The sequence below is a fragment of the Chiloscyllium plagiosum genome, unplaced genomic scaffold (genome assembly GCF_037043375.1).
Source record: "Chiloscyllium plagiosum isolate Xiang-an unplaced genomic scaffold, Cpla_swu_hap1 HiC_scaffold_10, whole genome shotgun sequence".
In the NCBI taxonomy this organism is placed as follows: domain Eukaryota; kingdom Metazoa; phylum Chordata; class Chondrichthyes; order Orectolobiformes; family Hemiscylliidae; genus Chiloscyllium; species Chiloscyllium plagiosum.
In genome coordinates, this window is record NW_028270148.1 from 30,904,493 (window position 1) to 30,919,468 (window position 14,976).

Below are 14,976 nucleotides of genomic sequence, written 5' to 3' on the forward strand. Positions count from 1 at the left end.
TTTGAAGCCCTCTTGCATCTTTCTCCCACCTGATATTCTCATTGAGTTTAGTATAATCTGCAAACTTTGAAATATTACAATTGATCCCAACATCATTATACAAATTATGACCAGCTTGGGCCCAAACACTGATCCTTGTGTTTCCTCACTGATCCCACCCCATGCTCCTATGTTGCCCTCGGTCCCAATGCTTCAATTTTGAAAATCCAAATACGCAACATCCATAGATTTCCCCTTCATAAATCCATGCTGACTCTGTTCATTATTTCCTAAATATTCAATAATCACATGCTACCTTGTAGATTCCAGCAGTTTCCTTATTACTGACATCAGGTAACAGATCCATAGTTCCCTGTTTTCTCTCTCTCCCTCTGTTCTTAAACAGTGTGATTATATTTCCAGTCTTCCCATGTATAGGCACCACCACATAATGAATAGAACATTGAAAGATAATCACCAATTTATCAATCATTCCTTTAGCCACCTTCTGCAAAAGCCTGGAGTGAAGGTTATTATTGTCCCACGTATTTATCAACTTTTAGTCTTATTAATTTCTTCAGTACTACTTTTTGACTAATGCTAGTTGCATTCAGTTTCACATTCTCAGCATACCCTTACATCTTTATTATTTCAGGGAGACCTCTTGGATCTTCCTCTATAAAGATGAAGACAAAATACCTATTTAGCTTCTTTGCCATTTCTCTATTTCCTCATATATATTCTCCCACCCCTACATGTAATGGAACCCCACTTTTGTCTTTGTTAACCATTTCTTTTTTATAATCCATTTTTAAATGGTTCTAGTTATTTTCCATTCATGTTTCATTCTCTTTTTCTTTATCAGTTTCTTGTCTTCTCTTTTTGAAGTTCTCCCAATCCTCAGGCTTACTTTATTTTTGGTGCTTGTTTTAGCCTCCTCCTTTGATATAATATTATCTTTGTTAACCATAGTCAATAAAGTGTGGCGCTGAAAAAAAAACACAGCAGATCAGGCATCATCTGAGGAGCAAGAGAGTTGATGTTTTGGGCTTAAGACCTTCATCAGACTCTCTTGCTCCTCAGATGCTGTCTGATTGGCTGTGCTTTTACCAGCGTCACACTTTATTGACTCTGACTTCTCCAGCATCTGCAGTCCTCACTGCCTCCTCTTTGTTAACCATTACTGACTTGCCTTTTCTGTCAGGTATTTTTGGTCGAAGGAGCATATGTTTTTTGATAAACAAGTAATACTTACTTAAATCCCTATTACCTAGCTACAATCAGACATTTTGATCTATTTTTTCAATCCACCAATAGACAACTTCCTCCCCATACTTCCATAATCTCAAACTTAATGAGAAATTCCATCATATCATGATCACTATTCCCTAAAAAAGATGTACAACAAGGTTATTAATTAGCCTTTTCGCATTGCATATTATTAGACCTAAAATAGCCTGTTCCCCAGTTGGTTTCTCAACATATTGTTTCAGAAATCTACCTCAAATGTATTGCAGAAATATTTCCTCCACAGCATTCATACTCATTAGCTATATCCAATCTATATATAGATCAAGGTAATCCAAGGTGCATTCCCTTTGGTACATACATTTCTAATTTCTTCTGATTAATACTGTGCTCTGCATTACCATGGCTTTTGGTGGCCTAGAAACCATTCCCTCCAATCTTTGTTGCCCTCGCTGTTTCTAAGGTCCATCTAAAAAAATTGTGCATTCTGTTCTTCAAATTAGTATTTTTCTTTCCCTAACACACTGATCCCATTGCTTATTGTCAATACTACCCCATCAGCTTATTCCTTTCTTTTATCCTTCCTACAAGTTGAATTTCCTTATTGTCCACACCTGTCTTGGTCACCCTACAGCCATGTCTCTGTAATGGCAATTCGACCATGCACTTCGACAAGCCTCACTGGGATTGCAAGCTAGAATTCAAGCCTGCTACACCAGGGGTTCATCACAAAGTTTGCAAAATTCCTGAATGCACAAGTCTTTTTAGACCCAGGTTTATAGAAAGATTGTAAAATTCTCCCTGAACATGTATAGATGCAGAGAAGAAATTGGTGTTATGGGTGAACGAAAAAACATAGAAGGTCCTTGTCCCCAGGGTTTACTGAGATGTCAGGACTTGCTGTTCCTTGGTTACCCATCTCCAGGTCCTTTCACTTGCTTGCAGGAGGTACAGAGCAACTGGTTTGCAACTTATAAAGTCTCTGACTTATTGGTTGAAAGCAACAGCTTCCAGCAACTGGTGAGGGAAAATAAACTAGTTTTAGCTTTCTTCTTCACCGCATAGAGAAAGAAACCATTTCTCTTCCCGAAAGACCAACAGCTTCTGATCTTAATGTTCACACCCATAAGTTGTTCAACTAATTGCGAGCCAAGCAAACAGCTTTGTGCAGGTGGAAGGCCTTTGTCAGCAAGAAGTGGTCACCACTTCATGGGTCATTGAACTATTGTCGTCAGCTAAGTCTCCATTTCTACACATTTCCCGGTGACAGTTTGGCTGCAACTAAAATGCTCCTCCTAGTTGAACAAATTAAGTCCCACTATTCTTGGCATCATCTCAAAAGTTAAATATTGTGTCAAAGTATGTAAAGTCCTCAATCAGGTAGACCAGGCTAACAAAAAAACATGGACCAGGTTTTTCTGTACCTAACCTCAGGTATACAATTATTAATTGTTGACATATAACTCTATTCGGTAAAACTTAAAACACTCTTCTTAAAATCCACCTGCACAAATATATGTAGATTAGATTCCCTACAGCGTGGAAACAGGCCCTTCAGCCCAACCAGTCCACACCAACCCTCCAAAGAGTAACCCACCCAGACCCATTTCCCTCTGACTAATGCTATGGGCGATTTAGCATGGCCAATTCACCTGACCTAAGCATCTTTGGACTGTGGGGGGAAACCCGGAGCAAACCCGCACAGGTATGGGGTGAATGTGTAAGTTCCACACAGACAGTCACTCAAGGCTGGAATTGAGCCTGGGACCCTGGTGTTGTGAGGCAGCAATGCTAACCACTGAACCACCACACCGCCCATAGAGAGACAGCAAAACATTGCTGTTACATGTGCAGGGACAAAAAATTACTGAGAAAACAGTTCACTAGCAGAAGTCCTCGAGATTCGAAGGAGTGTTCCTTTTGTTTCTCAAGTTCTTCAGTTCTCTGATATTTTACTTCTGGTTCTCTCCCTTCACAGGAGGCACAGAAAGACTGATTCATGATTTATTTGTTAAAAGCGACAGCTTACAGCAACTGATGGGACAAAAAACATTGTCATTCTTCAGGCTTTAGGTACTTTACTAGAGAGAGAGCGAGAGAGACACAGACACACACCATCTGCTCTTCCAGCAGTCTAAAGCGTTCTAGCAGTATCATTCATGTCCACAAGCTCTTCATCTACCCAGAAATAATCAAATACTTTTTGTTAGGCTGATGTCATCCACAACTAGTCACAACCCCACAAACCAATCAGTAAGCTATTGACGGCCAAATCTCACTTTTTATACACCCCATACTGCTATGCTGATGTTATCAGTATATTAGGGTGGGGGTGGCATGGAATTCACAGCATCACTACCCCAGTGCAAATATGAGGCTTTCTTCTGTGGAACCTCCAGCTCACGTCTAGCTAAAATTCATGTTACAACAGGGAAATACCATTATTATATTTCAATAAATGCAAAGTTCTATCGAAGCTGGAAATCTAAAACAAACAGAGAATGCTGGAGAGATTTAGTTATTCTGGCAGTATTTGTGGAGGGAGAAACACAGTTAACTCTTTTGAAGCTGGTGTCAGATTCAAAATATTAACTCTGTTTCTCTCTCCACAGGCGAGAAAATGATGATTGCAGATGCTGGAGATCAGAGTCAAAAAGTGTCGTGCTGGAAAAGCACAGCCAGTCAGGCAGCATCCGAGGAGCAGGAGAGTTGATGTTTCAGGCATAAGCCCTTCATCTTCTCTCTCCACAGATGCTGCCAGAACTGCTGAGTTTTTCTCGCATTTTCTGCGTTTCTGTGTTTCTTACTCCAATCCACTTTTGAATACCTATGTGTGATGATGCTGCTGGGTTTTCTTCCTCAGTGGGTTCATAAACACAGAGACTCCAGGAGGTGTAGGTTTGAAGTGCATTAGGGACAGTTTGATTATAGCTAACAGATACTGCCTCAGGCAAAAGGTTTCCAAGTTTAAAAAAAAATGCTTGTACAATGAAAGGGGAGTGGCCAGTTCTCCCAGCTCAGTTTTTCTCTGGTTTGGTTTGGTTTTAGCCAGCAGTCTGGCTGTTCAGGCTTGCTAGTCAGTTGTGAAGCTGCTGGACCCAAAGAAGCAGATCCATGCTGATCCTCTCTCTCTCTCTGACATCTCTCTTGTAAGCCCTGTGTTGAATTTTTTCTTTTTTCGCAAACGGGTGTTTGTGGGGGTTGTTGCAAGTATTTGGAACAGCATCACTAAGTTGGGATAATATGTTGGGTTTTCAGATATGTTAAATTACCCTACATTCTGTTCTCTTTGTGTTTCATTTGGCAATCTTGCGAATAATTTCTGTTTTGTTTAAAACCAAGTGGTTGGGCCAGCTGCATCACTCCTGGAATCTCCACTGTTTACCTGCTTAAAACAACGAGCAAAGTTGAGGTCTGGGCTACTCTCTTGAAATGTTTTGAGAGGGCCTGGCCTTGTCCATAAACACATGATGCTAATAGATCGGAAGGGACACACACCTTGCTCAAGTTGCTGGAAAGTGCAATGAAAGCTACTTGTATATCACTCTAATAAAGTGGATCAAAATGCCCTTTGTATGAAAAAGGAATAAAATGGTCAAAACACTAGAGTGTGCTTCAGGGGCAGCTCCATGGTTATGAATACAGGAATTCCTAGACTTTTAAGTGTCCACTCAGTCATTCTCCAGTTTAGTTTGGGGGCAAGCTGAGATTCTGTACCTTAGAAGGCCCCCCTAATCTCCAGGAATCCTGTGATCTGGCCTTACCCGTGACCTTTACATTAAAAAAGACTATGGATTTTCAAGCTCAGAACTGTACATCATTTTCCAGTACTCTTTAGTATGCCAAACACTTTGAAATGCTTTAATAGATGTGATAAACTGCTAATTTCCTGTTAATTATATGATTGATCCGGACAATTCTGGAGAAGAGCATGCAGTTTCGGTCAGTTTATTTCAAAAACCATTAAAAGCCTTTCTAAAGAGTAATGATGTCAAGCCTTCAGAGACTAATGCATGAGAATAGCTTAATTATCTAATTATAGTTTCATTTGCAAGAAGATTGAGGGGAGACAAATAAAAAGTGTAGCTTTCATTAAATGAAATTTAAACAAGAGCATTGAAGAATGGGAGTCTAACACAAACGTAAAGCAATACTTGAACTTCAAGAAAAATTAGCACAGCGTAGTAAATAGTGAAAGAAACTCATAGAGGTCAATACAGGGCCACATTTATAATCAGATTATGATTTGTTGAGAAAGATTATAGGAATTATAGAGCTATAAACAGGACTACTCATTTTATTCAGCAGAGGTTAGGCAGGAAACTTGGGGATGAATCCTACCATAGTTTCGCCATGTGTCATTTCTGTTGAGTTTAATGGAAGGTTTCTCTTTGCAAGACCTCATAGATGTTCCTCATGCTATCATCCCAAACGTTCCTCATTAACTACTTACCACACTCTTGTGGTGCCCTTCATATCCAATCTTACCCCTATATTTCCATTCCCCGTAGCTGGAAGTATTTACCATTACTGGAATACCCAGGAACCCTGACATCACACTATCTTTAAAACACTGATGTTCACTCAGTCAATTACTAGTAGCCAAAAGCTGGTGGCACAGAGGAGGGACATTTTTTTCCCCAGGACTGGCTGAGATTGCTACAACCCTAGACCCTCCCATCATGTTCTGAGAACGTGCAGCAATGTAGGAAGAACATCAGTGGATTTCTCATCCTACTAACGTCTTCTCTCTAACACCTTTCACTCATTCTAACTCTGCTACTGCACCCCATGTTCCACCAAGCCTTAAGTTCTACCATTCCCAATACTGGCAACATCCTTCCTCACCCACTCAAACTTCTTGATGCAAGGGACACTGTGTGATCTCTGTGCTGCCAATTTGCATACTTGGGCCACCACACTGACTTTCCTCCACCAGCAGCTATGCCACTTAATCCCTTCATTTTGTTCCAAGCAAGGAAAATACTGCTCATAATAGAGCCAAAAGAGCCAAGATATTCGGCTCCTCACCTCCAGCGAAAAGAGTATCCTAACCCTGGCCACCTGAGAGGCTAACAAGCCCTGTCCAAGCACCTGGACAGATCTTGAAGACTGTCCTTGGCTGACTTTGCCAGGATCCCATGACTGAAGGGTGCCTTTCTTAAGTGAAGGAGAAAGTGTTCCCAATGGAATAAAAATTGACCTGTTGTGAGTGAAACTAAACCAAGTCCACACATTGCCATTTGATAGGTTTTCTGTTGTCATGCTCTTTCAGTGGAGTGATGTACAGGGCCTTTTTAGTCTAGCGTGGGAGCAAAAAACAATGTACTCATCTATCTAGAAAAGGCTCTGATATCAAACAAGAATTGGTTTATTGCATGATAGCAACTTATTGTAGATTACATTGATACGATGGACGTTGTTTCAGAGACTATGAGGAAGACCTGGATGGTAGGTCTTACTCCTCTGAGATCCTTTGCTGTTCTGCCCACAAGACCTTATGGAATCCTTATAATGGTTGGCGCACATTTGTGTTCTTCAGTATCAAACCTTTCAGAATCATATAGAACATCATCTCTGAAGATTCTTTCTGTATTAGCATTATGCATTTGTGGGTATAATTACATTTACAATTTCCGATTTCACAAACAGACTTTGGGTGGGATATGCTGATCAGTGTGGCCATTGGTGAGAAAGTTAGGGGAATCAAGAGAGACTGGCAATGAGCAGCTTCCTGACTTTGGGAGCAAAATGTTCCCAAGTGTTGAATGCTGAGATGAAATACCCACTAGTGAATGGGAAGAGGCCTATTGGCATGTATTAGTATGTAATAACATCCTCATTTCTTCTCATTGAAATGCAGTTCCCCATTCTCCCACCTGCCAGATAGAAACTAGACCGTTCCTGGCATTCAAGTCAGAATGGTAACTTGGCAACTCCAGCTCGTCACTTGCTCTATCTATCTGTAACATCTCAGAGCAGGCTCCATGCAAACAATTGCTGTTCACCTTGAAGTGCAGACAGTAGGATGCTAATTTCTGTCCATATCTAGGGCAATTGACAGAAACCATGGGTGTAGCTGTGGGCTGCCAACATTTGACCGAATGTACAACTGGGCATTAGAGATGGCATGACACTAGGGCATGGATGTCCCAGCAGTGCCGAGTATTTCTGGCTGTGTCAAGTGGGAAATGCAATGAATGAGGTGCCTTAGGGGCATGGGTATGGGTAAGGAGGCAAATTTGGGAAGATTGTTTGAGAGAACGCATAGTAAAATTCAGCCATTGTTACAGAGACTATGAGGAGGATCAGGTATTAGGTCATATTCCTTTGGAATCCTGAGCTGTTTGGCCTGCAGGTTCATGTGACTTCATCATAGAGGATGGTGCTTTTGGCACTTGTCCATATTAGCCCTTTCATAACCAGACACAACACGTTCAGCTGCTGTGGCTACTACTGAATCCTCTACAAGCTAGTATGTTGCTGTCTCAAGCAGGCAGGGAGGCTGGCCCAGCAAGTCTACTTTGAACCCTACTCCCCTCATCAACTGCCAGAAGAACCACTTTCTCCTCTGCCTGGAGTCAACTGAGGAAAAACCCTCCAGAAAAGTGGGCTTCTATCAGTTGGTCTTATGTCACCATGAATTTACTGACTTTGGTAGCACCCTTTTGAGGACAACTTTCCCTCCCATTCCTCAAACTCACATTTATAAAAATGACCTGGGTATGGGATGGAGGCAGGAATCAATATTCAGGTAGGTTCTCCAATATTCCACATCTGTATAGCTCCATTCCTGACTCCAGTGGGCTTCCCTTTGTCTCTGATGTTGCAGGTTTGATGAACCAAATGTGTTTTCCCCTTCTGGATTTTGTTTAGTTAGGCTGAGGTCAATTGCTATCCTTCTTCAACATTGCAAACTATGGGACTCAACCTATTCCAAGGAACAATTATTGGATGAGCTGAGTTGGGTATCAGGCAAAGTCCACTGTTGAATTTACACTTGTTCATTAATGGTTACGTTTTAAAACAGTTTGCTGGAAATTGCTCAGATTTTTTGCTGGTGTGTGAACTGATCAAGGTGCAGGTCATCTGGCAACTTGGTGAACAATGGGAAACACAGGGCATCATCTTAACCAATGACATTTAAAGATTGACAAATAAGCAAAGGAAAAACTTAGAAGAGGGTGAATGTGAATGGATGAATTTGATGCCAAGTCAGGTTTAAAAACAGAGATAGAGGGAGGGAAAGATTCAGTTAAGAGACTTAGAAAGAAAATAAATGAAAGGAAAATTAAGAAACAATAAACATTGTTCACTTTTACTTTTCCTGAAAATTTATAACCTCCACACTTGAGAAACAGAGATTGATGGAGTGTCATTCACAATTATCACACTGTAAAGAGTACACTGATCATGTTAATTATGAGACTTAATTTTCCTCAGTGAATTGAATGGGTTTGTAATGTGCGAAAGCAGCAACTTCATGGAAATCACAGTAAGATTAAGCACAAGATGCCACTTTTGCAAAGCTAATGACAGGGCAGTGCAACTTGTGGTGAGTCACAATGCACAGCGTATCTCTTTGTTACTGTAAGTACCAGGTCACTTTGTACATTATTAATGATATGTGACATTCAGATGTCATTATTTATTCAGCATAATATGACCCATTGCCTCAGGAGCCTAGAAAATGCATGAGACCTAAAGAACACTGTAGAATCTATATTGTTCTGCTAATATTAACCCTCTTCGCTACTGAATCTGATGTGGTATTAGTGAATCTCAATATGAAACCTGTTCAGCACTGTGTATTCAATTCTTCAGTCAGCTGTATTTGTGGTCAAAGTTGTTATATTGACAAGGCAAACTGCTCCTAACTAATTGGTTTAGCTGCCTGTCATGAATGAGCTGGGGCTTGCTTCAGGATTTGATTGTTTTGGAAAAGTAGAAAATTGGATAATACGTTTGCACTCTCAGTTCTCCTGCTGTTCACCCTTAGCTGTGAAAGCCCTATGTGGCCTTTCATTTATTCCTAGCACCCATTAGTGCTAACTTTGACAGTACAGAGCAAATACATTGTGGCTGGTGGAAGTTTTTTTTAGATTACTTACAATGTGGAAACAGACCCTTCGGCCCAACAAGTCTACACCGACCGCCACCCACCCAGACCCATTCCCCTAACACTACGGTCAATTCACCTAACCTGCACATTTTTGGACAGTGGGAGAAAACCAGAGCACCCGGAGGAAACCCACGCAGACACAGGGAGAATGTGCAAACTCCACACAGAGAGTCACCTGAGGTAGGCATTGAACCCAGGTCTCTGGCACTGTAAGGCAGCAGTGCTAACCACTGTGCCACCGTGCCGCCCACCAACAAGCTACCAACAAGTGTAACATTTAAAAACCAGGATGGACAAGGATTTTAACAACTTATCAGCAGTTGCTTATACACTGATGTGTTATGAAAAGAAGTGGATTGATCTCCACTGCCTTTGATAGTTAAAACAAGAGTTTCATGATATATTTATAGAGTTTGATTTTTCAGCCCTCTCCTGTATGTTGCTGCTCCATTGAGATATAAGCATCTGGGAATAAAAACAAGATTTCTGTCAATGTAGAAAAACATAGAGCAGTTTTTTTTCCCCCTGAATTCATCAAATTAAATAGTTGTGCTGAAACACGGAACATTTTCCCATTTTGCCTTGAGTGAAGTTACCTACAGATCTTGTCCAGTCAATTATTTATGACAGAAGCCAACAATACAGTATTCATTCTGAAGAAGAGTCATTGGACCCAAAACTCTGCTTTCTGTTCACAGATTCTGCCAGATCTGCTGAGTTTTTCCAGCTATTTCTGATTTTCTTTCTGATTTCCAACTTCTGCAGCTCTTTGGATTTTTGGGGTTCTTTTAGATGCAAAATTAATATTTGATTTCTTGCTTATCATATCCTCAACTAATCCATGAGCAGTATATTTGATATTAAATTAAGTTTTTGTATTGCTTTTTGTACTGTGCACTGATATCTGCAAGGAACTGAATTTAGAACTACTTCTCTCCCCATTTACGTTTTATGATTTCCTCCATTTAAGGTTATCTTCTGCATATTTTCAACCAGGATGGAAGGAAGGTTCATATTAGAGATAACTAAACAAGAGTAATATGACCTACCAAAAGTATAATAGGGCAATGTAGACACTGACCACCAAGAAGAGGTTGAACATCTTTGCACTTATTTTTTTGTGAAATATCAACATTCCGAAATGAGTTTTAAATGGTCATCTGCTGCGCCTGATCTCTCTCAGAAATATGCCAGCAGCAATGTGAAAAGCCAGTGACTCTTAAATCTGCAATCCTCAAATGATTCCTAGTCTCCTTCCATATGAAAACTGCAAACCTACGGTATTGGGTCTCCTAGTATAAGATTGATTATTAACTGAAGCTATCCCCCAAAATGTCCCCTGGAGTGACCAGCTTACAAAAGCTAGCTGAAGTTTTATAACATTTGGAGCAGGTAGGACTTGAGCGCAGATCTACCTGGCTCAAAGTTAGCGAAATTAACACTGCACCACTGAGCCTTTATGTGAAATGGTAAATGTACTTTATTGGCTAAGGTTTGTGAACAGACTACCTGCATTTCCACTTAATGGAAATAGTGGGAAGTGAATAGAAAAAATGGATAAGCTTGTTTGTTTTTTGCCCCCTTGCAGCTTCAGGAGGTTGTTAGGAAAGGAAATCAGAATCAAGCTTTGACAATGGCTTTCATTTCTTAAGCTCCTTTAATGTTCAATCCCACTTTAGACTTAAGAGAAATAATAAAAATCCTTGTCAAGCTGGAAAAATAGAAAATGCAAGGGATAGGCACAGCTAAGTCAAAGAGATATGTTTCAAGGAGGTTCTTCACAAAAAAGGTAGACAGCTGGACTGTTTAAATGGAGATGAAAAGCACATAGAGGAGGTTACTATTTGATGATCAGAGTCAAGATTAGAGTGGTGCTGGAAAAGCACAGCAGGTCAGGCAGCATCGAAGGAGCAGGAAAATCAACGTTTCAGGCAAAAGCCCTTCATCAGAAAGCCTACTTTCACCTACTATTTTATGATGATATCCTAAACACGTAGGGCTGGAATCGGGGTAGGCAGCATTTAACCTAAACATGCCTGGGTTTGGTTGATTGGTCAGCTAGAAGAAATTGTGTTGACAGTTTCAAATCCAAGTCTGAAAGCCACCCATTTATAGCCTTAACAGAGGCAGAATGAGGTCCAGGCAACTAATACACTCATTGGAGGTGGGTCAGTCATTGAAACCTTTTAAAATGTTTATGTATCTCCATTTTAATATGATTTCTGTTGAGAGCTCCTCTTGTTTGTGTTTCAACCTTGGGAAACTTAGCAGTTTAAAAGATGCAAGAGTAATCAGATCTTTAGAATCATAGAGGCATAGAGATGTACAGCATGGAAACAGACCCTTCGGTCCAACCTGTCCATGTGTTTCCTTCAATCCCCAACAAACTACCCAGTTAATACCACATTTGCATTAACTCCCACCTCCCCCCACAAACTTCCCCATCCTTTCTCTGAAAGTACAGACCCTGGACAGGACAAGGCTCAGCTGCTCTGTAATGAAGTTCCCACTCGACAGTTTTGTTCATCAGGAGAAAGTGAGGTCCGCAGATGCTGGAGATCAGAGTTGAGAGGGTGGTGCTGGAAAAGCACAGCAGATCAGGCAGCATCTGAGGAGAAGGAGAGTCAACATTTCTGGCATAAGCCATTCAACAGGAATGAGGCTTGTGGGTTGGGGTGGGCGGGGGCTGCTGAAAGATAAATGGGAGGGGGGTGGTATGGGGCGAAGGTAGTTGGGGATGTGATAAGTAGATGAAGGTGGACGGGGAGAAGGTGATAGTCGGACAAGAAGGTGGAGCGGATAAGTGGGGAAGAAAGATTGACAGATCAAGAGGGCAGTGCCAAGTTAGGACTGGGAGGTGGGAGGGGGGGGGGTTGGAATGAGAAAATTGGTGAAATCCACATTGATGCCATGGGGCTGCAGGGTCCCAAGGTGGAAGATGAGGCATTCTTTCTCCAAGTGTCAGGTGGCAAGGGGTTGGCAATGGAGAAGGCCCAGGACCTGCATGTCCTTGGTGGAGTGGGAGGGGGACTTAAAGTGTTTGCCCCATGGCCATTCGGGGTAATCGACTCTTCCACATTTCCCAACCTTTATTCCATCACCACAACCCCACCCCCGCAGACTCTCAATCACCACTCGGTAAATATTGAAATGGTTGTCAATGTCACATCTAATAGTTAAAATATTGGAAACAGAAAGTTTCTTTCATATGAATCCTTCCACAGATGTGGGTTTTGTCATGAGGCCAAAGTTTCTTGTTTATTCCTAATTGCCCATAAGATGGTGCTGAGGGGCTATTGCTTCCGTGAACTGCGATAATCCATTTGGTGTTTGTACATCACACTGTTCTGTTAGAATGGGAGTTTCAGCATTTTGATCCAATCACAGTGAAAGAATGACAATAAACTTCCACGTCAGGATGGTAAGTGGCTTGGAGGGGAACTTGCAGGTGGTCTGGTGCTAGTACTCATCTGCTGCCCTTGTCCTTCTAGATATGAGAGATCATGGTTATGGAACGTGATGTTGAAGGAGAATACATGAATTAATGTAAACAATTTTGACTTCTACCTGCAGGATATCAGCATACGGAGCTGCTGGAGGCATAGGAGGAAAGGGAAACTTTAGAAGATTTCATGGTGTGTTAGTACAAGCCATTTTCCAACTAGAAAAAGATCTAATTCTGTACATACTGGTTGGACAACAGGGAGAAGATGCTTGTCCGAATGTAAGTAGCTATGTAGTTTACATACTTTTTTCCTTTATAGCAACATAAAATAATTAATGGAAATCACAAACATCCTTAGCAGTGGAAACTGTTTTTATTTTAATGATCTCAACCACGTCAATTGGAGCAATAAATGGCGATATCTTGAAAAGTGTCATTATTACAGAGGAGGAGGTGCTGGACATTTTAAAACACATATAAAGATGGATAAATCCATGCAACCTGATCAGAACGTTGTGGGAAGCTAGGGAAGTGATTGCTGGGCCCCTTGCTGAAGTATTTGTATCATTGATAGCCACTGGTGAGAAGACTGGAGGGTGGCTAATGTGATGCCATTATTTAGGAAATGTGGTGAGGAAAAACCAGGGAGCTCTTAACCTATGAGAACCTGACATCAGCAGTAAGTATGTTGTTGGAGGAATCTGTTGTGTTGCCATAGTCTTAACAGACCATAGGGCTACTCTCATTTAGAGAGAAGCAACCAGTGGTGATTTAACCTGAGGGCCACCAGATCTCAGGTGAGGGAAGAGGTTGAGAAAGAGAGTCCTTCATGGTAACCTCAAACCAGTGATGGGAATTGAACCCAAGCTGTTGGTATTAGACTGCTCTGCACACCAACAGTCCAGCCAACTGAGTTAAACCAATTCCCAGAGAATTGTAAGGAACAGGATTTATATGTATTTGGAACGAGCTGGACTGATTAGGGATAGTCAATGCGGTATTGTGTATGGGAAATCGTGTCTCACGAACTTGACTGAATTTTTTTAAAGAAGTGACAAAAAAGATTGACAAAGACAGAGCTTTGGACATTGTCTATATGAATGTCAGGAAGGCATTTGACAAGGTTAGCAATGGGAGACTGATTAACCAGGTTAGATCACATGGAATCCAGGGAAAGCTAGTCATTTGGATTCAAAACTGGCTTGAAGTTAGGAGACAGAGGGTTATGGTAGAGGGTTGTTTATCAGACTGGAGGCCTGTGACCAGTGGTGTGCCACAAGGATTGGTGCTGGGTCCAATGCTTTTTGTCATTTATATAAATGATTTGGATGTGAATATAGGAGAAATGGTTGTAAGTTTGCAGTTGACACCAGAATTTGTGTATAATGGCTCCTTGATCAGATAGGCTGAATAGTGGTAAATGGAGTTTAATTTAGTTAAATGTGAAGTGTTACATTTTGGGAAGGCAAATCAGGACAGGACTTATACACTTAATGATAGGATCCTAGGAAGTGTTGCCAAACACCTTAGGTGCAGGTTTGTAGTTCCTTGAAAGTTGAGTCGCAAGTGGACAGGGTAGTGAAGAAGGCATTTGGTACACTGGCCTTTATTGGTCAGTGTTACGACATGGAGTAAACCCCTCTGCTAATTTAAAACTCGCAACTCAGAAAAAGACTTACCCCATGCAGTAATCTGTGAAAATTCAAGAGGTCAAGAACTATTTGAAATAAAAATGAACAACTTTATTTCTTAAAGTATAACAGAGAATAATTAATGAACTATTTACAACTCCTTCCTCTAACCTATCTTTTACCTTCCCTTCTATAATACTAGTCCAATAAAACTCCCAATTAAGATTTACAAAACAAAACTTCTTATCTCAAAACCAGGCAGCTTTCGGTTCTTCTCTGTATTCCTGTCTTCTTTACTTCTTCTTGCGGATTCTGCTTTACTGGTTACTGATTGATTAAGGTATCTTTAAGAGAGCTGGGAAGTTTGCCGATGCTGGCTTGGCAGTTGTCCTCCCAACTGTTCAATGTTTCCCTGTCTTATGCCCCCAAAGCATCGGATTGTGTCACTGGCTTTTAAGATTGTCAATATACTAAATTCAAACTTGATTGGGATTTTGTATTTTCAGGGTATAATTTAAACTGATTGGCTGAATTTGAATTTGTTTTTGTCT

General features: G+C 41.0%; 1 protein-coding gene across 1 annotated transcript in view; it reads left to right on the top strand.

The window, feature by feature from the left end:
* The window catches only part of LOC122552709 (ALK tyrosine kinase receptor-like), a 1,076,775-nt gene that overhangs the window by 895,232 nt on the left and 166,567 nt on the right, over window positions 1–14,976 (top strand). Inside the window, exon 13 of the mRNA XM_087991243.1 lies at window positions 12,923–13,073. Coding sequence (XP_087847369.1) covers window positions 12,923–13,073 — 151 coding nt within the window. The remainder of the gene's footprint in view (window positions 1–12,922; window positions 13,074–14,976) is intronic.